The 25,276-nt window shown below is 40.7% G+C and overlaps 1 protein-coding gene across 7 annotated transcripts in view; it reads right to left on the reverse strand.

Moving 5' to 3' along the window:
• Positions 1-25,276, reverse strand: part of FARP1 (FERM, ARH/RhoGEF and pleckstrin domain protein 1) — a 198,320-nt gene that overhangs the window by 158,383 nt on the left and 14,661 nt on the right. For all 7 annotated transcript variants that reach the window (XR_013774386.1, XM_079306834.1, XM_079306832.1 and 4 more), the window contains exon 2: positions 1,248-1,443. Coding sequence is in view for 6 of the 7 variants with exons in the window: in XM_079306834.1 (XP_079162960.1) it covers positions 1,248-1,418 (171 nt within the window). In the remaining variant the exon portion in view is untranslated. The remainder of the gene's footprint in view (positions 1-1,247; positions 1,444-25,276) is intronic.

The following is a 25,276-nucleotide window of genomic DNA, read 5'->3' on the forward strand; positions in this document are numbered from 1 at the left end:
CATTCTGAAAGGCACAAAAGGGTAACAAAAGCACCAAAAAAGCACAACAAAAGTTGCTACATACATGGGCATTTCACTTGATGGCAGATCAGTTCACACATAACCTGCCTGTCCAGAGAATTTACCTTCCACCAAAATTAAATGTGAGACTGAACACATGGTTGCAGTTGAATCACAAACAGCAGCAGAGAGCAGATCAAAAAGCATCTGCATGTACACATGGAAAATAGACAAGCAAAATCTCATAAGCAGGTCATAAAAACATGATAATTTTTTTTTATTATAGTTTTCCTAATCAGAATTCCTTTATGTTAGTATAGGAATAGCATTTTTCCAGGGCAGTAGATGTCTAAGACCTCTGTATCTCGCTGGTGATCCTCCATTTTACAGAAGGGAGAACTGAGCCAATGAAGGCATGGAAATTACCATAGCTACAGAAAATGCAAGTAACAAAGGATGAAATTTGAACTCAGGTTTCCACTTTCCTATTCATGGAACCCTGAAGACTTGTAGAAAAATACACATTCCTGTACACTTCCATAACAGTGTTCAACCACAGTACATGTTAATTGTGTAAGTATGGCATGTTAAAATCATTAGTGGCTACTAACGGATAGATCACGTGAAACTGGATCAGTCTTGGTATCAAAACTAATTCTAACTGATTCTACTGATCATAACCACACACTAAAGCAGTAGTAGCTCTGTCTCCTTGGCAAGGACAAACCTAGATTAATCTCAACAAGGTACAGAGAAACTTTAGATGAGACTGTTTTGCTTCTTTCCTTGCTCTCAGCTTCTGAGAGAACACTCAGCGCTTGTAAGAGTGATATAAATTACTGGAAACTTTGATGATTTCAAGTTAATATCCTAAGGACTTGCCAGAGGAAAGACAAAAAAAAATTTGTATAGATCTACAGTTTACTGGATCAAGAGCAAATCAGCAGCAAGGAAATATATCAACTGTTCAAAAAGTAGAGGAAACCACTCTGAACAAACGTATGTAATATTTGAACAAAAAATCCACCAAGGACTTCAGCTTCTCCTGAAGCTGTTCAAACAGAAACAGAATTAATAACTGTAATCTACAGCTCACTTCCCTGTTTAATGCTATTCTACTGCACCATCACCTATTTAATGCTGATATACACAACAGCCATTTTCTCTGCAACAGGAACTGGTTTGAGAAGATGCATTATCAGAAATTACTGAATCATCTGTAGCCACCCCAGCCTCCCCATCCTTACCGGAATGTCAAAAGTTTCCTGTGTGTCATCCAGCATCTGAATTTTGATAGAGACAAGTTTTCCTGGAGGTGTCATAGGTGGCTTCTGTCCATGCTCCAAAGTACTGATCCCAGCATTTTCCTGAGCTCCTAAGCGGGATCCTGCTGTTGGTCTCTGCTCAGTTTCACCCATGTTTAAGGAAATGCGTTTCTTATAGCTGATAAAAGAATAAGAGCAAAGAAAACCATATCATACCAGTCATAAAGATGATGTTTTGCACACGAGCATCATGGTATATATGCTTGCAGGTTGTAAACTGTATGATTATTAGCAAAAAAAAAGCCATCACAATTTTTTCTTAATGTCTCATATGAAGAAAATCAGACAAACTTCATATTTTCCAAAATACACAGGCTAATCAAATCCTGTGAGTAAGTCTGATAGACAGGCTACAGTACTGGAAAAGTTACTCCTTTTCTCCTGGAAAAGTAAACAAGACCACACTGGAAATAGAGCATGACAGAACCCAGATTTCAATTAATTATGTAAAATTTTAATTATTTATGAATCAAGCTGTTATCACCCCCAGAACAGGATTCCCAGAGAAGGTAGGAAGGTGAGAAGAACAGGTGGGACAACTCAGCACTTGCTGACCATCATTCCCTCTTGGCTACATCAGCACTTTTTCCTTCCAGCCTTCTCTGCCCCTTTGCAGCTGCTACCTTGATAAGGGTCTGCAAAGCAGGAAAGCCAAGGGGTACAAGAAGACACCAATTATATAACAGGATACCAGAGCTGCTCTAGACCTGGGGCCTGGCCTGATCCCACTGATGAGCCAAGAACTGTGAGGACGTGCTACTGGGAAGGCCAGAAAAAACAAGTCAACACTGATTGGGAAATTCTTCATTTATTGACACTTTAAACTTTCTCTTTTAAGTCAAGCACCATTAGTTTTACTTGCTGAATGTTACACATTACACTAGAATTTTATTTCATTTTTCCTACCCTGCTTTTTGACACTCTAGTTGGGTTTCTGGTGAAGCCCACTTCTACTGTCCATTTATCTCTCTTGGTAAATGCATTTTCATTCTGCATGACTTTTATACGGTGATCAGTGACCAAAACATGTAACACACAGATGGGCACAAATGGAAATGGAAATGGAACTTTCCAGCTGAACAGAGGCATAAAAAGAGTACTGCCAGTCACTGCCTGGCTTCAACTCTGAGGTTACAATTACTGAGAAGCCTATATGGGAAAAAAAGGAAGCACAGGACAGCCTATGAATCTGTGAATTCATCACCAGTTCTACATGATACTATAAAGAACAGTGACAGGTAATAAGACACCAATTCCCACCATAAGGATAGAATAAAAACAGCCCTGTCTTTGGCAGGATACACTATTTACTACACATTACTCTTCCATGTCCTGACTAATCTGTTCCCACAGATTTTTTACACAGCAAATACCTAGGCGTAAAAGATTTTAAAACAGCACTAGGATTAAAAGAAATGTTAGCTGAGAAGGAAGGAAATTAAAAATTATGGATCCCACACTTCTAAATATCAGCTCAATAGGCACAAGTGAAAAAAGAGAAAATAATGCAGAAAAGCTTTTGCAACGATTCAGCATTACCCTGCCCATCAAGGTCAGAGAGATACCAGTGAAACCTACCCAAGTCCATGCCAACCACTACCAGAGAGGCAAATTTTTCCTCAATTATCACTGGAATTTAAAAAATCTATGAAGAATTAATTATATTAATCTTATTCTGTAAAAATAATTAAATTAAATCTTTTTTATAAAATAAGCAGTGCCAACAATAAAGCTGCAGTTGGAGGAAGGAATTCCAGAAGAAAATATTCCAGCCCCCTTTGCAAATAAATCTGGTTTTTTGTGTGTGGAATACATAGTATCGAGTAAAAAGGTAGCACAGGTATTCAGTGTAGAAGTGCACAAAGATTCTGGCCGAGTAAGAGCTCTTCTGAGGTCACATCATACCCCAGACAGCACCAAGAGGGCACACAGGGCCTCCACAACTGCTGTGTTACTACAGAAGTTTTTTGGCTATGTTCTTTCCATTAAACCATAAATATAGGGATCAGTCTAGTCACTTCAAGTGAAACCATTAAATAATCAATGCAAGGAAATACTACAGACATTGAACCCATCCATAAATACTCTTCTGACTAGATGATACAGTGGCCCACACACACAATCAGACAGGCCAATAAACTTTAATTAAGCACATAAAAACCACTTTAGGAGCAAAAAAAAAAATAATGGAGGAAAGGAACAAGCAAAACCACTCCATATATACAGCTGGGTGACTTTTTATTATTATTAAGCTAGTAATACAGAAATTCTTGTCTTATATATAAATTGAACCATTTTGTTATAAACACACATTTTCATTTGGAAGCAAAGACCTAAGAACTGTGGGTTACCCTGATCACAAGCATCTGCTACTCAGAGAATTAAAAGCCCTTTCATTTTTTAACCTATATGCCTAAACATCTGAATGCTACACTGAAGTTATTTAGTGTTTTTTTCTGCAAGACACTATGCTGCTGTCATAACATCAGCATATTTTTTACCATACCTTTATGTAAGAGGCCTTAAAAATAACACTCTCTAAAATAACACAGCACATCAATCAAGCTGTACACCTTTCTCTATATCACTTTGATCTAGGAGACAGTAAACTAAGGTCACAGAAGGCAACAGAAGAGTATTAAGCAAACACTGAACAAACCTGAGGGGATTAGGATGCCTAAGGTCTGTCATGATGAAGAGAGATGGATCAGGTTGGGACAAATGATAGAGAAATTCAAAGACACTCTAGCAGAAAGACAACAGTAAATTGGGGAAGGTATTAACCAAGAAGAAAGAACAGCAGCCACCCACCACATTCTAACATTTGCAGGTCTAAGCAAAACATGTCTGGAGACAGACAACCAGTACAGAAGTGGCAAACAAAAGAGGATTCATCTGAACTCTGAAAATTAAGAGTTTCTGCCTGCTCTTTCTGACAGCTGTTAAAACTCAGGGCCAAAATCAAGTCTATTGTTTCAGCTGCAGGTACACTGGATGTCAGTGCCCTTCTCAGTCGTGCAACTCTAAGATGGAGAGTCTGCTGCAGAGGATGAACCTGTGTGAGGGGAGAAATTACTGAGACAGCAGAGCTGACCATGGAGGAGTCTTGTCTCCTGCTCCTTCCAGCTCCCATCCATACAGTCCCTGCCTGATGCTGAGCACTGACCCTCACCCTCCTCAGGGTAAGCCACGGCACCTCTCTACCTCAAAAGAAAATAATTCAGTGTTATGTTCTTGGCTGGGTTACCAAATTAAATCAGCTCTCAGCAGGCTGGAAAACCCAATGGCAGGGTGAGCTAAGCCCAGCCAGCTGCTGTCAGGCCACTGGGCTGACTCAGGCTTTCTCTACTTACAGCACCTGGAAGGCACAGCAAACTCCTACAACTGCCACTAGACAGATTAGATGTTGTTTTGTTCTAACCACATATTAATAACCCTTTGATAAAGATACTAATGCTTAGACTAAAAATTTTAAACTTCTGTATATACTTAGGCAGTAGCTGGACAAAGTTCAGCATAAAACCATTTTAGTTCTCCATGTTCAATGCACACACATTTTACAGCATCAGAAAGATTCTGGCTAATGAAAATTCCCATACATTTTTCTTTGACAGGATGGAAACTGTATCAAAGTTAGTCTAAACAGTGCTGCAAGTACAAACTGCACTTGTTGGGGCTCAGGCAGGGAAGATGGGGCAGAAATAAAGGGCCACAAAATTACAAAATACTGACAAAACCAGGAGCAATGTGTTGGCATAGATGCCACTCTGATCTCTCACCTACTCTGCTCTTTAGGTCAGACCAGGGTTTAGAATTGGATGCAAGAGGTTCCCAAAGCCTGAATACTCCTGTTATGGGAGAGAATGGTACCACATATCTAGGCACTCTCCACTTCTTTTGCTTTCCTTTATTGCCACAGCATGAAACAGAAGGAAGCACAGTGCTCAGTACACTCCTCTTAAAGGAGGAGAAGCCTGAGGCACAGTGGGATGGTGTGAGTTTAGCCCTACCAAAACACATACCAGACATTTTCTCTGTAAGAGAAAATTCTATACCTGCAGCATAAATTGTCAATGATGTTGCCTTTTCATTAGTACATCAGAATTACCATTAAAATGAAATCAAGTATCTTGAACTCATATTAAAAAATAGTAATAACATAACACGGCAGCAGGAAGACTGAAACTAAAATTCAGTCTGAAATGATGGGAAGCAGACAGAGGCCAATACAGTTCAGGTTTTCATACGGCAAAGTATTATCTCACTTAATTTCCACAAGTCCCTGGAAGAACTGTACAAAGCAAATATGATGATTAAAAAAATTTAAATTATTCATGTAAATCACAGAATCATAGAATATCCTGTCTTGAAAGTCACCTAAAAGGATCAGTGAAGTCTAACTTATAATTTCTTTCCTAAAACCTAGCATTTTTGCGGAAGCAAAGAAATGGCAAAAGTTTTTAATAGAAAAATACCTCAAGCTTGAAGGGCAGCAGTACAGACACAAGTGCTGGGTGTCTGTTCCTCTGCTTGCACCCAGCAGACTGAGAGTGATTCAGACTCTAAAGGAAACCTTGCAGCTGAACGGATTTGTGTTCAGTTCCTTGTCTGCCCCTTCTGCTCACAACCACAATACTCAGAGAAGGAAGGCAATAAAAATTCAGTTTTTCTGTACCATTAGACTGTCTTCTAGCTCAAAACAAAAATTAACATTTTAAGTGATGGCTGCTTCATGAAGTCAGAAGTAGACAGGCTCAAGGAGAGGTATGGAAGAAGATCAAGAAGAAGACAGGTCATGTCATAGTCCCCTGTATAGTCAGTGGAAAAGGGGATGCAGGGTGAAGTCCTTAACCAGGCCTAATGTCTAAACATAGATTTATCTTTTGTTTTCTTTTTCCTGTCCCGAAAGATACAGAAAATTAACCTTGAAAAACCTGCCTGCTCAAGAAAACACCATGGTTGCCCACCAAAAATTAGACAGAAATTTGCAGAAGCAAGTCTTAGAATCAGATTCTTCAGTATTCTGCAGACTTCCTAAAATCTGCAGCGATAAGAAATTCCCTCAGCTATGTAAGACTATCTCTAAAAGAATAAAATTCATCATCTGTACTGAAAATGTAGAGAGCCCACAAAGTTGTCTATCTTGGGCAGACTCTGAAAACCTCTAAATATCATTCTCTTATCCCTTGACCCAGTTTCTGTGGGATGGTTATGCAGCTGGACAGACTAAGTGCTCAGATTTGTAAAGCAATAGAGTACACTTAGTTAACACCAAACTAGCTAGAGCCTGAAATGGATGTCAAATTTAGGGACCTGAGCAGTAACACAAAGCTTTAAAAACTCCAACTATTCAGTACACCAATAATTGAGCCTGAAGTCCAGACTAATGAGCATTTATGAAGGTACAGGATAAAAAACACCTCTTGCAAGCCTATCAGTGGAGCATTCACAGAGACCACATTAGTTTCTGGCTTTAGGGCCATTCAGCTTCCAACTGGAGCTCATTTATCTTCATTGCATTCAGGTCCTAAAACTGTCTGCAATTCTGTGGCACTAGCAGCTGTCCCAGATTCCAATTCTTCTGCCAGATGTCAGCAAAGAATGGTCCCATCCTGCACAAATTTGATGTGTGCTATCTCTTTTCCTCAGCCACGCACCTGTCAGTAGATCTATCAACAAGTGCAGCAGATAAATCCATGCTTTTCCAATTGCCTCTGTGAAAACCCTCATCCCTTAAGCACAAATACAGACTGCTCTGTGAATTAAACCAATCTGGTCTACAAATACTTTATTTCAACCCACAGCATTACAATTCCTTTGATGGCCATCAGTGATATTGAGCAAGTTAGCAGACATATTGATTCACTTTGCATTACGTTTCTGGACAACGATGCATTAGAAACTGATTGCAGGCAAGAAACACTTCTTCTTCCTTGCATCTCACACAAGCAAGTAAAGCCACTGTACATATGTAAGTGAGCAATTAAGTAAGTAAAACTTCTTACACTCACCCTCTCAAAGGAACTCCTCAGAAACCTCTTCATACAAGTTACTCTTGGGACTGAGTGCGACTGTTTCCAGCCTCTGGAGACTTGTCTTCACTTTGCTCTTCTCTACCCCTACCTGGCACCCTGTACCATGAGCAACGTCACTTACTTGAATCAGGAATGCCAACATCATATTCAAACCAACACAGACAATTTTGAAGTTTTTAATTCGGGTTTTAAATCAGCCAGCTTGAAGGCACTATACAAACAGGTAATTCTGGCTACTCCTGGAAGGAAAATTAGTGTTTCATCTGCTAAGCCAAGGGGATGATTAGCTCCAATTGCTCAATTAGTGACTCTCACCCATCAACTGTGTTTTCCCTTCACATCCAAAGGCACAGTCTGAGGAAAACAGGGATCTTGTGGAGCCATGAATCCCTTAATAGACCAGAGGGAGGTATTTCCACACAAATGCTTCATTTGTAATTAGACAAGTTAAAATTTGAATTAAATATTGCTCACTTACTTTGCACTTACTGCATCACCAGGTAACTACCATGTATGTGTTTATAACATACTTATACATGAAGTTCACTGTTTTCCATTGAAAATACTTCCCTGACACTTTACTTTCCCAATTAGACAAGGCCACACCTTTTCTACAAAACTTCTGCTTTATCTCAGGCCAGGGGGACGATATTTCTTCCTCACTGTGAAACTCCCAACCAGTTTTCTGAGATGTTTTTCAACCCATTGACAAAACTGCCTGTATAAGAAATTATGCTTAGGAAGAAGCTGCAAGCTACATGTCATATACTTACATACTCGATTTTATTGACATCCCTTCTATTTTGCATAACCTGCCAATTCTGTCACTAAAACCTATGAAAAAGTAAAATTCAGAACACTAGTACAAGTAACAAAATGTGATTTTAAAAAATCCATGAGGGAAAAAATATTAAGAGCAAAGAATACATGAAATACATGACAAAGTCACCCAGCTAATCCTTCACTGATGATAAAATGTGTTGTAGAAGTGAGAAAGTACATGTTATCATTTTATGAAGATGCAAAGCATTTTAAAGTCGACATATAAAAGCATCACCATGTGGGCTAAAAACTATTTCACATGAGGAACAGAAAGACTGTGGAAGCTTTATTGCCTCGTGGTAAAAGCTAGGAACACAAAAGGAGAGTCTAAGAAAACCTCTACTGCTTGTGTTTCCAACCAACACAGTTTCCTGATTAACCAGGTCATCACCTGAGCCCCCAGTTTGTCACTAGAAAACACAAGTGAAGTAGGCAAGAACTTTAAGCAGTTTGGTGTTTCAATAGTGGTACAAATCAATCCTGAAGCCATTAAAAGCATTTTCCAAAACCCTTTCATGCCATCACTGCATAAATAAAGCTGTTGCACCAGCTGGAGTGCTCTGGGCTCATTCACCCATACAACACCTCATGTGAAAGCCAAGCCGAATTTGCTTATAGTAGTACAAAGTAATCTGATTTATTTCTAGATTTAACAGAATTCTGAAAGGGATCCAGCAACTCATACCCAGCTTCAAGCATAACGTAGACATTTTCCATGAAATAAAAACATGTCAAAAGAATAAATAACACACTACATTAATACTACTGTTCAGCAGTTGGAGGAAAATCTGATACAATCCTGGTTTTGAGAAATAAAGCAGCTCGGGGGAAATGCTATTTCTTTGAACCAAGTATGAGTATACAGTAGAGGTATTCACACTGCCTAAATGCAAGCCAGATCCTCCAGAGAACTGCTGAGCACCAGAGACTAATTCAGGCATTCAGTGGCCCTTCAGAGGAGCTTCTCCCTGCCCTGACACACGGACCCCCAGCAGAAGAATGAAACGCCGTGGTCAGTGTGCCTGGCCCCACTCTCTCTCCTGCTGGGAGCCATCAGAGGTGTCACCCCAGGTACCCCCACGCTTGTGCTGCAGCCCAGGAGCTGCAGAGCACACTGTGCTCATCGGGGGCAGGCACCCCTATGGCCCAGGGCTACAAGCCACAGAGGCGATGACATCAGTGCTCGGCACCGGGCAGCCACACATGATGCCTGTCCAAACATTAACTGAAGCCATAATGGCCTTGACTGGTTCCCTTTACTCCCAAAGCTTGTGATCACACTCCCACAAAATTATTACATAGCTTGTGCACCAGGAAAAACGTATTTATGGCCAAAGTTCTACACTCAGTATATAACCCACTATAAAACCAGCAAAGAATTCCTGATGTTTTAAATGCTTAAACGTCTGTTCCCAAAAGAGACTTTTTACAAGTTTGTAAAACTGCTTGTTACAACTGAATATACAATGATCATTTTGTTTGGTTTTTTTTTAATTAGGTCTTTTTATATATGCCTGTGTTATTCTTGACCAAGGAAATACTACACTTAATAATGACACAGTACCAGCAAGAAATACTTGTACCATGAAGAAAAAAATTGCTTTATGTACTGCTGTTTAGAAAACAACTTAATACATTCTTAATATACTCTTGCATCCTGCTGGAGCTAAAATAGGTCATGATGCTTGGTTGTATAATATTTGTCCTAGAGTGTTTTAAAATTATACTATTATTCTTCCTTCAAAAAATCTTTTAAAAATGACTGCAAAACTTTTGAACTTTCTTAAGTTCCCAACTCATTTCTCTTCGTGCAAATACTTCAATCAGTGAAAGACTCTACCTGTGCTAAGCACCACAATCCAGGCACTGCCTGCCCTATGAGAGATCCCCTGATCTTTCAAGATAGGGTATTTTGTGCCTTTAGGTAATTGATAACACTGATTTATTCTTTGAACAGCTATCAGAGATACTGTGAGAGACACGCAGGTGTACTGTTGCTACAGGTACATCCTCATTTTATGTTTGCCCAAAAGGTAAGTATTATGTATTCTGCATGAAGACAGACAAGGGTGGGTTTTCACATAAGACAGATGTATCTGAATGAGGTGCTGCTCTGCCTGCAGAACAAACATCTTTTCCCACTGTAACTAACTTCACAAAGGAAACTGACGTAAGTCAGTCCAAAGCACGGCACTACTAGAGCAAGCCTGAGAAGCTGCACCTAGAGAAGGGCTTTCCTGTTCAAACACACCATTGTCTCTTTATCAACAAACCTGTTTCAGTACAGATTACATCCCTGTGGTTTCTTGTTGCATCTCAAAACTAATTACTCACCTGCTTGGAGTTGTGAAAAAGAATTATCTGAGGAATCAGTGCTTTTTACTACTAAAGGGGATGGTGGAAAGTGCCAATTCCCTTGTTCTGTTCTCTTCCTTGCAGCATTGGCAAGGAGAGAGAGCAGAAATACTGCCAAAGCAGCCCACCAGTCTGCAATGACCTTCTTGAAATGTCACTGGAATCAGCACTGAAAACAGCCTTTACAATCCGAGCAAGACAGAGAGGTGCAGGACTCAGATCCTTTCTTAAAATTCAAGTATCAAGAGGTGGAAGCCGACAGTGAAAGATCAAACAGAAAGAGGGACATAATAAATAATACATTTCAAGTAATCCAATGTGAGTGCTGCCTGAAAGATTTTAACAGGTCTTCTCACTCAATACAAGGCTCCCAGTAAAGCAGCATGGCAGAGGACACTGCTGTGCTGGGCAAAGCAGGCACACTGGGTATTAGATTGCTCTTCCTTCCCTTGGAGAACATCTTATACTCCTCATATTCCTTTCCTGGCTCCTGAGTCTCAAGTAACTTTAGATTATGCTGAACACGGAAATCAGCTTTTATACCCATATCCGATGGTAGCACAGAGCACATCCAGGGCAGGCAGAGACCTTTCGAGTCAATAACCAGGATCTCCCGGGAGGCTTTCCTGGCTGAGCGCGCTCCAACTCGGAGTGACTGCCCGGGAACAGAGGAGCCCCAGACTCCTTTCATTCCCAGGGCTGCCCAGCTGGAGCAGCTCCAGGCTCTGGAGCAGATCCAGGCCCTGGAGCAGAGGGAGCCCATCTTTCCTGTGCTGGCCCTGGCCGGGCTGCCGGCACCCAGGCAGCAAGGAAGCGAAGGGAGTGCATCTGGAGCACAGCAGGGACAAATGCCAGACCTGAGGGACACGAAGCAGCAGACTGGGACAAGGGCCCAAAACAGAGAGACAGCAACAGGCACGGAAGGGAGCCAGGGCAGAGTACAAAACAAGGCAAGAAAGAGGAAAACGTTGACTGAACACAAAATTGGACAAGGATGGGGAAGGGGCACTTGTTCAGGCAAGATGTCTGACAATGACTCTGCAAGGGAGGTCAACTTTCAACTGCAGGTGAAAGATGAGAAAACTAGAAGCCAAAAATGAAGAGGTGTCCCAGAAAGTGCAAAAGAATTGTCAGGAAGAGCAAAGCAAATGAGAGAGGGGGGAAGTATGCTACATCTGATAGAAAATAGCTTATTTCCTTGTGCATGGACAATGACATCAGGTTTTATTCCTGACAGATTCCTCCGGATTGATTCCAAGCCTGTCAGAGGTCAAGAAGCATTTGAGCAACATCCTCAGGAGACACATGGTGTGATTCTCTGGGCTGGCCTGTGCAGGGCCACAGGTTGGACTCAGTGACCCTTGTGGGTCCCTTCCAACTCAGGATATTCCACGATTCTATGATTTCCTTCCAGAGGTAGGACCAAAGTCAACAGCCCTATCCTGCACGTACACAACAACTCAGAGGTCACCCCCTCTCAGGGTGAGAGCAGCACGACTATCTGCTGCCAATGCTGTTCTCATCTCTTACCCCAGCGTCAGAAATCCCCACTGAAGGGTGTGAACCCTACAGCTGCTATGGCAGCTTCCAAACAGAACAGATTCTCATTTTCCTCTTTAAATAAAGGAATACTGGACAAGGAAGAGATCAGAATCACAAGTTACCCTTTTCCTATTCTTGCACACCATAACCTTTACCAATTTCCCTCCCTGGATCTGCCAAAGACCATGCTGCCTATTTCACTGCACAAGGAAGCACAGCCAGTTACAAGAAGCACTCAGGATTTCTTTTTCCGCCCTGATCTATCCTTAAGGCTTACTAACTCCTTGAATTCTACTGTTAAGACAGAATTTACAATTATCTCTGTGCTTTCTGTAGAGGAAGCTGATTTACTCTCTTGCAAAGTACTTATTCTAACTTCATGATTGTTTGAGGAGGAGGCAGCACAATATCCTTACTTCCTACATGGGGAATTACAGACAGAAAACCCAAGTGTCCAAGGCATGCTGGCTCTACTAGGAGTTTGGAGTCTAAATCCATTTATTGATCTAGGTCAAACACTGCTTCTGTACGCACAAAGTGAGAATCTTATGTTCAAATCATGCTTCAAGTATTTCACAGCCCACAGCCCTCTTTAGACACAACTGCAGGCTACATCCAGGAGCACGAGGCTTTCTCAAAACTAGCTCTTGCTAGTTTTCTCAAGCTTATCAAGAGTTTAACCATTTTCTGGGTGTTTAAATCACTTCTAATAATGCAGGGAATTCAGCTGAGGACTGAATCCAGTTCCTTAAAAGCAGGAGGCCATCACCATCTTGAGCCACCCTTCCAATATCTGCAAAAGGCAAGGAACGAGAGCTTTCTCACAGAAGTGCAATAGACAGCAGTGCCCTGTAGTAGGAGAACTACCACCACACCCAACAAATAACTTAAAGATTGTTACCTGGGGAAAATGCAACTAAATAATTACACTTGTGTTGCAAATCACAAAAAGGGAGAACTACATCTTTACATTATGAACTTTGGTTTTGTACTATTAATAATGTTCTTTAAATAGCATCTGATCTATAATGCTGTTCCAAGTATTATGATGGGTTGATTCATGTGAACTTTAAAAAAAGCAAATCACCTGATTGGCATTAACTTGAGAGTCCAGAAAAGAGTATCCCTAATTTTCATAACTCCTGAATATGAATATTTCAATTCCCACAAGGTTTACAAGTGAAGCATCTGCCTTCAAATCACATCAGATAAAATAAACAGTATAGGATTTGCTTTTGGTACTCCTTTCACCTCACCCCCAACTTCTCCACTCCCAGAGATGCACCAGCAACCTGAGAGCTCCTCCAAATATATACTCCCTCTGTCTCTGATTCCAGCCATCCTCCACTCCCAGTCACACACAGACACACACCTCAGTCTCTTCATCTTTCAGTGGAGCAGGTGAGTACTCATGAAAAGCTCAGCACACTTCAGGAGCATGCACAAACAGAAGCTTTCCCGTGTGGAGCACACTGGTGCCCAGTGGGCAGAGCAGGGAAGTGGCTAGAAGTGTTGGAGGGAACAAAGATGGATGTAAAATTACATAAGCATTGGATAGATGGGAGGGGAAGGAAATGATCATCTACCATGCACTGATGTAATATTATGCAGGTTGTTTCATTTTATGTAAATTCATGCATAGAATATTTTCAGGGGTTTAAATCACTACAGCAGAAAGGCGACCCACTTCAAGAATTTTTAAACAACTACTAGGTATGGAAAATTTTCTGCTTTAGTATCAGACAGGATTATATTTTTATAAGGTCACTAACACAGCCAGGCTCTGCAATCTGGGCTGGCCTGCATGAATCAGCCTGCACTTTTCCCCAGGGAGCACATAACTGAACAGAGATGGTAGTCTCATCCTTGGAGGAACTCCTTCAGCTTAAGTTTGGATTTAGAGATTGAAAAAAAAATTAGCAGATGTGAAAACAATGCACTGCTACCCCTTAGAATCAGGAATCCCTGTGTTTTGTGAAAATCCCAGTGTGCATCCTCCTAAAGGATGGCAAACTCACCTCAACTCCAAGAGGAAGAGATGTTCTTCAGAACAAAGTAACAGCCAACCTGACCCACCTGTCCTGTACTGGTGATGAACAAGTCAAGGCAGGTTCCTGCCTCTGTGGAAGGTGAGAAGGCACATTTCCCTCATCAGTACTTGGGGGCTGCTCTTCTTCTGCTCTCCAGGTGCCAAAACAGGCATATAAATACTGCTGAGTATCACAGGGAGGAGCAGGGAAGCATAGGCACATTGCAGCTGCCAAATGCAAAGCAGCACAGCATCCAAGCAACAGAAAAGACTTCAAAAGGTTCTATCTATTCTGAATAAGCAGTTGTACCTAAAGCAGCCCTATCTATATGGTACCACCTTCTTCCTAAATACACTAATTTTTTCCAATACAGCATATGGACAAAGAAGACATAATTCTGATCAATTAAAAAACAGAGGAAAGTTTCAAAATATTATCAACCAGTAAATAAACCAAGAAGAGAAGGAATTAGCAATACACTGCAGCCTATTCACTAAAATATTTGCAACCTGACATCACATCAGCCCCTCTCCATTCAGTCCCTACTGAGGAAGGTCAGGGCACCCTGACTACAAAAGCAGCAGCAGGAAGAAAGAAAAAGCCCAGTACCAGCAGCAACACATACAAACAAATACACTTACTGCAGTTTTTCTTGGGCAGTCAGAAAAACAAATGGTGATGAGAAATGGATCAGTGGAACTGAAACCGTGTTCACCAAACAACCTACTAAGAGACCACAAGGGGTTTTTCCCCTTTGCAATTAAACCCAGAACTTTCCCTTTGCTCCAAAACCTGGCACTAAAAGAGTTGATAAGGCTACTGTGGGGTTATTTACTTGCTTTCCAGCATAAATAGGCACACTGTGAGCCTCAGGAATGGAACACTGAGTGCAGTATCCCCCCCAGCCCCCCCATCATTAGCTTCTGGCCCAGCACTTCAACAGGAAGCAATGCAGGAAATCCAAGGCATCAGTGTGATTCCAACCCATGCCCTTCCTGTCTGAGAAGAGAGATCTAAAAGGATCCAAGACGCCGGCTCACAGAAGCAGTCAACACCTCTGTTGACAACAGTGCGGGGGGAGAGAAATTCAGCTGCCCAACCCAAAGCTAAACATAGTTTAGCCAGTACACATCAGAGGAGACCACATTAATTGCCAAGCTGTGTTCCACCTCCATTTTTCTGACATTCAAAGACAAATGACCCTGCAGTCTGGAGGTACTGAAGCCGTGCCCAAGCTCTAGGCACGCCAGCCAAAGCCATGGAGCTCTGATGCTGTCTCAGCAAGGACACCAAGAAGGGGAAGCAGAGCTCACCCAGTCTGCCTCCCCTAGCTCCTTGCAGCTGCAACCCAGGCATTGCTGCACACAAAGCAGTATTTTAAAACTCGCCCTGCTAGTTTCATCCAAGATCCTCAACCTGTCTGTACCATCTAGATTTGAGGCTGCAGGAGACACAGCATAGCTGCCAGCTGGACTCTGGAAGAGGATGCTGTTCAGGCAGCAGCACAGGCTGCTAAAGGCACATCATCATGTACTCTGCATTTCCCCTGCTCAGCACAAGGCAACATCAAGGTTATAATTATCCAAAGTATGCTCAGGATGGTCCCTCACACATCTCAGACTATTGCACTGGTCTGTAATGAGCTGCAGCCTACCAGAGTGGCACTACTGAAGTGCAGGAGACAGGAGCAGGAGGTAATAGCCTTGGCAGGCTACCAGGGAAGTCCCTCCCCAGCGTACTAGATACTACAATAAACTTTCCTCTTTAAAACAAAACATCAAACAAATCTGCCTGACCTGTCAGTCAGTAAACCCACAACAACAAAAATATACAAACAAAAAAGGAAATTCCAATTAGTTAGAGCTGGGGGAGGCAGGGAAGGGAAGAGAATATTCTTTCCTGAATCTATTTTTAGGCTATGTAAGGCTGTCTGAAACCATGGCAATGAACCTGCTATAAAATCCCCTTGCCAGCTCAATGCTTTGTTTCCTTACAGACAAGAATAAATGAGTACGTACTATGGATTAAATGGTCTAAACCAGAAATGAATAAACTATCAGGCTACTGGAAATGCATTTGTTGGTTATGAAAACTACTGGTTTAGAGAGGTGGGAGCAACTGATCAGAGACCAACCCACTGAACAATCCCATGTCTCATAAGCAATCTCTTAAAGCCCTGATAAACAGTGCTGAGGTGGGATCAGCCTCCAGATAGCATCTCTCCACCTTCACCATCCTTGACTTCTGGGTTATTTTGACATTATCAAGCACACCCTCAGTGCCCAGATACATTCTTCAGGCTAGGCCCCCATGATCCAGCTGTGGAGGTCCTGTTCCTATCCCACCATAACCTTTCTTCCATCCCATCAGCAGTCCAGTGCTGGGTAAAGGCTCAAAGGAACAGGAGATCTGGCAGCAGCACTGAGACAGCAGGTACTGAGTACCCGAGGGCTGCAATTGCTTTTTGCCTAACTGTACACAAATTTTGTAAGAACTCTGAAAGGAGTTTGCAAGCCTTCCAGCTCAAAGGCAGAGTTTTTGCAAAAGAATGGTGGGCTTGTGCTAACTGAAGCACAAACATTATGGCATGAAAAAAGCAAAGAAATTGAGTCTGACCAAGGTTTTTATCCCTTCTATTCAGATATACTCAATATAACTGCCATCAAAGAAAGGAAAGATGTCAGGGTCCACACTCTACCAAGCTGATGGAGAACAACCCCCTCTATCTTCCACCAGCCAGGATTGTAAGTAAAACACTTTGGTTTGTATTCTCTGGTTTAAAAGAGGAAAATAACACCTTCACAGTTATCCTACCCTACAACTTCAACATGGGGTTATTTCCATGCTATTCAGTGTTGTGTGAAAATGAAAGCAACCACCTGGTAAAAATGTGCCTCAAAAGATATTTGATTCCAATACATGTCATTTTTCTAGTGCTTCTTATTAAAAAGAACGAACAAAAAGAAAACAAGCAGATAGTTTAATTAAAAAAAAAAGAAAAGCATACTCCCTTGGCTTTGTAAAAAAGCAACAAAACAAGAAAGCTGGAAGAAACAATGCTTTGCTCTTCTGCCATCTAAATTAGAGTAAAAAAAAAATCCACCCACAGCTGAAAATTTACAGATTTCAACAATTTTAAAGAAATATCTCAGAGCTAATAACTTCCATTTTAACACCTTTATATCTGCTGCCAAAATAGCTCATTCTACATTATGTGGTTGGTGGTATTAAATTCATCCTGGTTTTTAATCTGCTGCCATGCACACCAGATTGGCTGCCAATCTACGCTGCTTTGGAAGACTGAAACATCCTACAGAGCTCAGCTCCGCCTTCATAACAGCTTTGCTTGGTATGTGGGGGAGGAAGACAGAAAACACACCTATCTCAAGACAGTTAATTAGATACCCATTTCTTTAAAGACTGACATCCCAATTAAATTTTGATTGTAGTGCTAAGAAATTTTCTGCATGTATCAGGAAGAAGGGAGGGGGGAGACATCTCCAAGTCTTTAAAACCGTTACTTGACAACATTAAAGGAAAAAAGCCCCACCCAAACACATAAAGGTAAGAATGCTGAAAACATTAGCAGATGCACCATCTCTTCTCTGCACAGGCCACAGAGGACAGGTAGTCTCTTCTGCTCAGTGCTGTTACAGCACACACATCACCCCGGCCGTATCAGCTTCCAGCATTGCTAAGCAACACCACGCCACATTACCTCAATTGATTCAAGGGAGGGAAGTTGATTCGGGAGCCACTGAAAAAGGCAGAATCTAGATAAAAACGGCTGCACAAACCTCACACACACAGAAGCCAGGATCCTGCAGTCAGAGCAAAAAGCAATTAAGGAAAACCATGGGGACACACACACACACGAACTGAAGAAGAATGAAAAATACCCAAGTACATACAGAAGAAAGGGGGAAATGAAGTCTGTGAAAGAGAAGAGCACTGCTGTCTCACCTCAAGTATTCTGACTAAAACAATGAATTACTTCTTTCTTTACTAGGAAGTAAAAAGCAGCCAAACAACCAGAAAGCCATTAGAGGTATGGCAGGCTAAGTCTGATCTTCATCAAAAACAGAGCTTGCACATGACAGAGGATTTTTGTTGCAAATACTGAAGATCAAATGGCAGGAATTCATATGAAACATTCAATTGTGAAGTGCTTCAAATCAAAACACACATTAACTCTTCATAACAACAAATATCTTCGCCTTAATTCTGATCTGAAATTCTATTCATGTCTTAAACATTTGAACAGTTTAACAAATCCTGTTATGAATACAATCCAACTAGTATACTAAATAAATGCATTATCAATCCAAAAATTAGAAAAAGCTTGTGCAAGTTTTTTAATTTAAACAGATGTTTGTTCTGAGTGATAAGAACTGTAAATGATTACGTTCAACTACACTGTCCATGCAAATAATTCATGCAATAAATGCATGAATCCATATATATCTATATATTATTATTGCCATGGCTTCTGGACCTGCTTAAGCCAACATAAACTAGAACTGAGGTAGCAAGAGCTGTATACTGCTGCCTTCCAGCAACCTCCTTATGCACATATGGGAAGCACTCATGGCTCAGAAAGAAAGCCTGCTCACCAACTGAGCATGGCCAAGGGACCATGGAGACAAACTAGGCACCAGTCTCCCAAACTCAGGAAAATGCAAGGTGTGTATGGGAGCAATAAGATGGTACAGGCACAAGACTGTCAAAACCAAAGCAACATTAGAGCAACTTTAGGACCAACAGCAGGTCACCAGATTTAGATGCTACTTACCCAGAAATTTTCAAGGCAACATACCACCACAGAACTATTATAAACACACTGCCCAGTTTTCCTCTAAGACAAACTCACAAAACAAGATATAAAAAGCTGAGGATGTACTGCCAATTTCAATAAAAGGACTCCAGACAACAACAGGCTGGTAGCTACAGGCTCACCTCTACACTGAGAAAGTAGATAGAAATTGTAGAACAGATTAGCAGATATGCAAATAAACATGACACAGGAATGTCCTCATGGCATAACTTCTTTCACAAACTTGCTGTGACATATATAGGGAAGTGTGGTATGTATGATACGTATAACATGCTTGGATCTCTAACAAACCTTTGACAATGTCTCTCACCACAGGCTTTTAAAGAAATTGAACTGTCATGGGATAAAATAGAATGTCTTCATGTGAATTAACAATTGGTTAGATTACAAGAAACAGCACAGGAATATACAGCCAGTTTTCACAGAGCTCTGGTTTTACATTTGTGCTATTCAATATATTCATTATTTATGTGAAAAATGGAGCAAGCAGCAAAATTATAAAGCCAACTCACAATGTTGAGCTGCAGATAGGTATTTATTCACACACACCAAAAAGTCACAGCCAATAGTGAATGGAAACCCCAGAGTCACCGCAATTTAATTAAAGTCAGAAACTACTTACATAGATGACAAAGTTCAGTGCTGTGGGAGCAGCAAAGGGAGCAGCAGGAGTGTGCAGCTCAGGGACACCTGACAGGGAACACCACAGCAGCTCTGCACCTACAGATGCTGCACCAAGCAATTTTCAGAGAAACATTCTGCTGAGCAAGAAAAGATTCAAAGAGTGACAAAAATGGGAAGTCTGAAAAAACCTAAGGAGAACTAAGCAAACAAGTGCATTTAGATTAGGAGGAAAGATGGATAAAATGACAGAAATAAAACCATTAATGGTATAACAGAGAAAGCAAATAGGAAATCATGCCTTGGAATAAATGAATTGTGCAGTATAACATGAAGTTTATCAGCCAGCTTGTTTAAAAACAAGAGGAAAAGGTGGTACTTTTTCCATACCACAATTAATGGCATTGTCACAGGATGTTATGAAGATAAAAATTTAAAATATATTAATACATAGTTAGATGCATTCACAAAATAAAGTCTGTCAAGGACTGTTAAACAAAGGAGCAGAAATTACTTGCTTGCTCAAAGTCCTTGAACTGACCCCTGCCTGCCAAAAGCTGGGAGAGATCACTGTTTTACTAACACTTTTCCCTATAAGTATTACTACTGATTATTAGAGGTGGAATGCTGGGCTAAGCCAGACTTCTGCCTGGAAATATCAGGGCTAAATCATTTCATTGCTGGAAAACCCCACCTTCTGAGAAGGGACATGCATAAGCAGCACCTGCTGAAGCCACAAGTCAAAGATCTGCTTTCTATTGGGGAGATGCACTTGTTTTAACATGTTCCTCTTACATGAACACAGCTATGCTACATGATTCTGGACTGGGCCAGGTGTAGAAAGTCTGTAACTTTGCCTACATCGAACAATCAGATTTACCTACTTCTGTTTTGTGGCCTGGTACTAAAAACCTCATTAGAGCTGAGTTATACAAGAAGAGCTTCTGTCCCTCATTTCAGGTGGCTGAGCTCAATTACGGTGCTGTGCTGATGAATTTGAAAGTCATTTGAGAAGTTGCATGCACACTTCCCAGAAGTCAGTAGCAGAAGGGGATGAGGAAGATAAAGGAGGAAGAAGAAAGAAGCCACTCTACTTCTGCAGGGATTTAGAAATTGAAGGAACTACAAAACAGCATTAAAGCTTGTTCTGCCTTCATGTCCCCTGCCATGCCTGTAGCTCTCCTCCCTAAAATGGCTGTCAGACAAACTATGAATATTGGAGATGTCAAAAAAATGACCTCTTGATGAGATTTATGAGGCACTAACAGATTTATGCATCCACTCATACGATGAGATATTTACCCACTTGTACAGCCTTATCACCACATTATAAATAAAATTATAGTTCATGCAGAGCAGCTACCCTGTTGCATTTCTCACCTGTTGATAAAAAACATGCTAAAACTGCCTTTAAAAAAGTATATAAACTTTGGCTCCCTTGCAGAAAGTGAGTTTCCAGAGAAAAGTGAATCTGCATTTTTCAGTACCACCACCCATTTTTAGCTCAAGAAACTAGAAAATATTCAGACTGTATATGTGTTTTTTCTCTTGGGAGAAACTGATTGAGCTAAAACCCAGAGAAAATCCTTCCCTTGGGAAGGAGGACTCAGTCATGCAGAAATTCCCAACTTAGAATCTCTTTCCAGATAGCAGGCTAATCAACAAGCTCTCTCTTGCTTTGTGCATTCCTGCTCTGTTTTGCACACTGCCTCTTACACTTTTTATATTCTGCATGCAGGCACACAGAACTTAAAAAAAAAAAATAATCAAAATTCAAGAAATTGACCAATCTGCATTGGGTTGCCATTTCACTACCCTAAGTTCTACAGTGTGTGGGGGCTCTCCTGTTCTGCACAAACCATTTGAATCCAGGGGGACTGGAGATGCCTTTCATCCACTGCCCACACTCTCAGCTGTACAGCCTGATGGTGTGAACCACATAAAGCCACAGCTGGTTCCTGCTGGTGCCCATGATAGGCTTGCAATGGAACAACTGCCCACATTTTCCCTCCTGCACCGAAGAGAACACCAACAATAACTCAGGCATGGTATGGGATACATCTGAGCTGCTCCTCAAACAACAAAGCTCAGCCACCAACATGCCTTATGCTGCTGAGCAAAGAGGTCAGCTCCTCATTGAGATACCAGCACCACTTGTCAGATGACAGCAAATCTGTTAGTGCTTATTTTATCATGTTTTTGGGCTTACTTGTCTCCACTCAGTGATTAAGCTAAAAATTTCAATACTGGCACTGAAGTGACTGATTCAGTGACTCACCTCTCCTCTTCCACTGTGATTTCAAAACAGTGCCACTCACCAAAGTGCAGCTCCATCCAGACCATCAACATCACACAACTGCTTCCCTACCACTTCTGTGGTGACACTGTGCTCCCACGACACTCTGCCTTATCTAGAGATTATGCAAAACCATAAAAGTGTTTGGGCTACAGCTCTAGTCTAGCTCTTGGTACTTCATTTCTCTTTGCATAACTCTGAATTACCACTAATCCTAGTTCTTAAAAAGCAGCATTGCTTTGTTTTCAAATAAACAAAATGAGGCACACATCTCCATGAAAGAATGTTTCACTGGTACTACTCTGGAAGTTACTAGTGCTTAGATACATATCAGAATATATGACTCCAGATCATCTAGTAGCAGGTAAATTTTATTCTGGAGCCACTTTGAGGCAACCAGTCAAACAGGACAGAAATAGGCCATTAAAATGTGTGACCTGTACTTTCCTATACACACCCAGAATCATGTTGATTCAGTCATGCACCACCACCTGGGACTTTGATGGCAAGCATAACACCTTCAGGAAAAACCAGACCTCATTAGTATGGTCAACTGTTTGGTCCAAATAGAAGATATTTGAAAACTATGTTACAAAAGGAAAATGCCAGCTTTTCCTTCTCAGACCACTATTAACTTGTTCCATGTTCTCATGCTTTCAGCATTAACTGTTTCCATACAATACATATAACCAGAAATCAGCCTTAGCAATTTCCTATGCATTACAAAGCCTTTCAAGTTATTCTAAGATATATTCATCCATTTTGGTTTTTTCTCACCACCTGAAATTTCTTCCATGTTTCCAATTTCAGCAGCTTATGAGCCTTGTATTTTTCAAACCCTACAAAGAAATGGAAACAAGTATGAAGTAACATCCAAACAAAAAACTGAAAAGGTCTCAGTAAGGTAAAGATAAGGCCAGGATGCAACCACAAGGGAAGCAGCTGGTTGAAGGGAGAAGAAGGGCATTGGAAAACACTGCAAAGGCCCATCACATCACCAAGATCATTTCTTTATCCTTCAACTTCACTAAGATCTGAAGGCAAAACAGCCTTTGACTACAAACAGAAGTGGCATCTGAGCACTGGACTGAGAGCTCTGATCATTCTGAAAAGGAAAGCTCAAGCAGAGCCCTTCTTTAAGCATATATGAGAATGTCTGAGTTTTCAGTCTTGCCTTTCTAATGAAGTATCTCTAACATTACAGGGTATCCTTTGATTAGACTCATAAAAAGTCTTCCTAGTCTCTGCAAAGGAAAAGAGTTCAGAAGCATGAAGGCATCTACTGTTGCTTATGTAAATGTCCATTTGCTCAAACAGGCTTTTAAATAAACTGTCTGCTCCCTTCCTCAAAACGCTGAGATTATCACAGCAAGGAAGAAAAGTAGAAAATAAACATGCCCACAACACCATACAGTTTCCAGGAATTGTGGTTAGAGGAGAATCTGCTTGTAGTTTATTTCATTTTCCCCCCCAACAAGTGAAATGGGAGGAAATTCAAGTTCCCATGTGTAGGGAACAAGTATCTTCTGTGTACACAACCAGCCCTGCACAAAGCAGCCTGCAGGGGAAAGTGAAGTGAAAATCTCTCAGAGACAAGCACACTGGAAGTGTGCATCTCATACATCCAATAAGATGTTGAACTTTCTAGAGCAGGACTAGCAGCAGTAGCATCATGAGCCTTGTTTGGCAAGAATTAGTTGTTTTTCTGCAGCAAAACACACAGTAAAAAAAAAATAAAAAACAAATCCAAATAAACAAAAACACTCCACCAAAACAAACCAAAAAAATCTCCCAAAAGTCCAACTTTTTATGCAGTCTGCACCTCAGCAGTGCTCCTTTTTAGTCCTCTTCATGACTTAATATATATTCTACTAGCAAGACAAGAAACTTGGTCAAGTCAAAAAACAAAACAAAACAAACAAACAAAAACCCCCAAAATAACCCCACCACTCACAAAAAACCCCATAAAAAACCAAAAAACCTAAAACGAAACAGAAAAAAAAAAAAAAAAGAAAACACTAACAGAAGACCCAAAAACAAGCAAAGACAGTACAATATTATATTTTTAGGAAAAAAATTTTGGTTCAAATGAAAGAAAGATAAACAGAGGACTTAAGTCATTACTGAAAACTAAATACATTAGGTAGGAACAGAACTTTACATTATAACTGCTGTTGCCATTTTCCTGTAGAAGTCCATTTCCATCAGCTGATAAATCTCAAAGATTTATTTGCAATTTAATAATGTGTTTGCCTTCATTTCAATATCTCTTTTTCCACAACCAGTAGGTTAAACAACATTCACACACTTTTTCAGTGTTACATCATCTTGTTTATATGTACTGCTCTTAAACCTTTTGTCTTAGAAATTAGCAGAGAACTTGTTTCTTTATACCAAAATGACAATTTTACTACAGCACTTCGAAGGAACAAAACTTAAATCACTAAGATACCTTAACAGTCAACTCTAAAAATGCATCAGAAGAAATAAAATTAAAAAAAAAACAACCACAAAACTTTAGTACAAACAAGACTGGTATTTAAAACAGAATGATTGATTATACATAGCGAGATTAAGATTTCAGGATTGTAATTATTTTTTTTATTCACTAATATTCAAATATACTGAACTATCAAGAAGTTCCTTAATTAGAAGTTCCTTAGTGTCTAAAAGACACTAAGCTTGTGAGATACCTAATTTATGTGATGCCTTCAGTTAGATACCTGAAATTCTTCTTGTGCTTCAAGCTTTAATGCACATAATCCTAATTTTCTGCCAAATCTGCAAAAATAGCCTGTAAGAATGCTGGAACATGATTATCTAGGAAGAAAGCAGAGAAGCATCAGGTGTTGGAAGAGAGCCCATTTACCTAACGAGAGGCATGGAAGTTCTTCCTCATGCCCCTCCAAGGAACACCACCTGGAACATTTCTGCCTGGAAAAAGTGATGTTTCTGGGAAACCAAGGGAAAACTGTACAGAGGCAACTTATGTCAACTTTCAAAGTACTTATGGAATGGTACCAAAGAGGATACAATGATTGTGGTACCACTGCAAGTCTGAACTGAACAGTTCAGGCTGGCTCTTCAGGGGAGGTGTGAGCAATCCCTGGAAGGTGTGCAAGCAGCCAAGCTGCACACAGCAGCTCACATCTAGAATAAAAGGTTCATGCCAGAAAGGATCTGAATACCTCACTGTACTAAAACAGACACTAAATACAAACCAGACTGTTTTCTAGCCTTGCAATAATTTTGACAAACTCTACTGGATGCTAAGAGATTACAGAACTAGAACTCCTTTTGCTCAGTAACTGTACAACTGTACTGAACAACTACCAACACACTTCATCTTTGCAATAAGGGATGATTGATACAGGCAAGAAATCAAAATGTAAAGAAAAATGCCACATGAACACTAG

Source organism: Erithacus rubecula, assembly GCF_903797595.1.
Source record: "Erithacus rubecula genome assembly, chromosome: 1".
In the NCBI taxonomy this organism is placed as follows: domain Eukaryota; kingdom Metazoa; phylum Chordata; class Aves; order Passeriformes; family Muscicapidae; genus Erithacus; species Erithacus rubecula.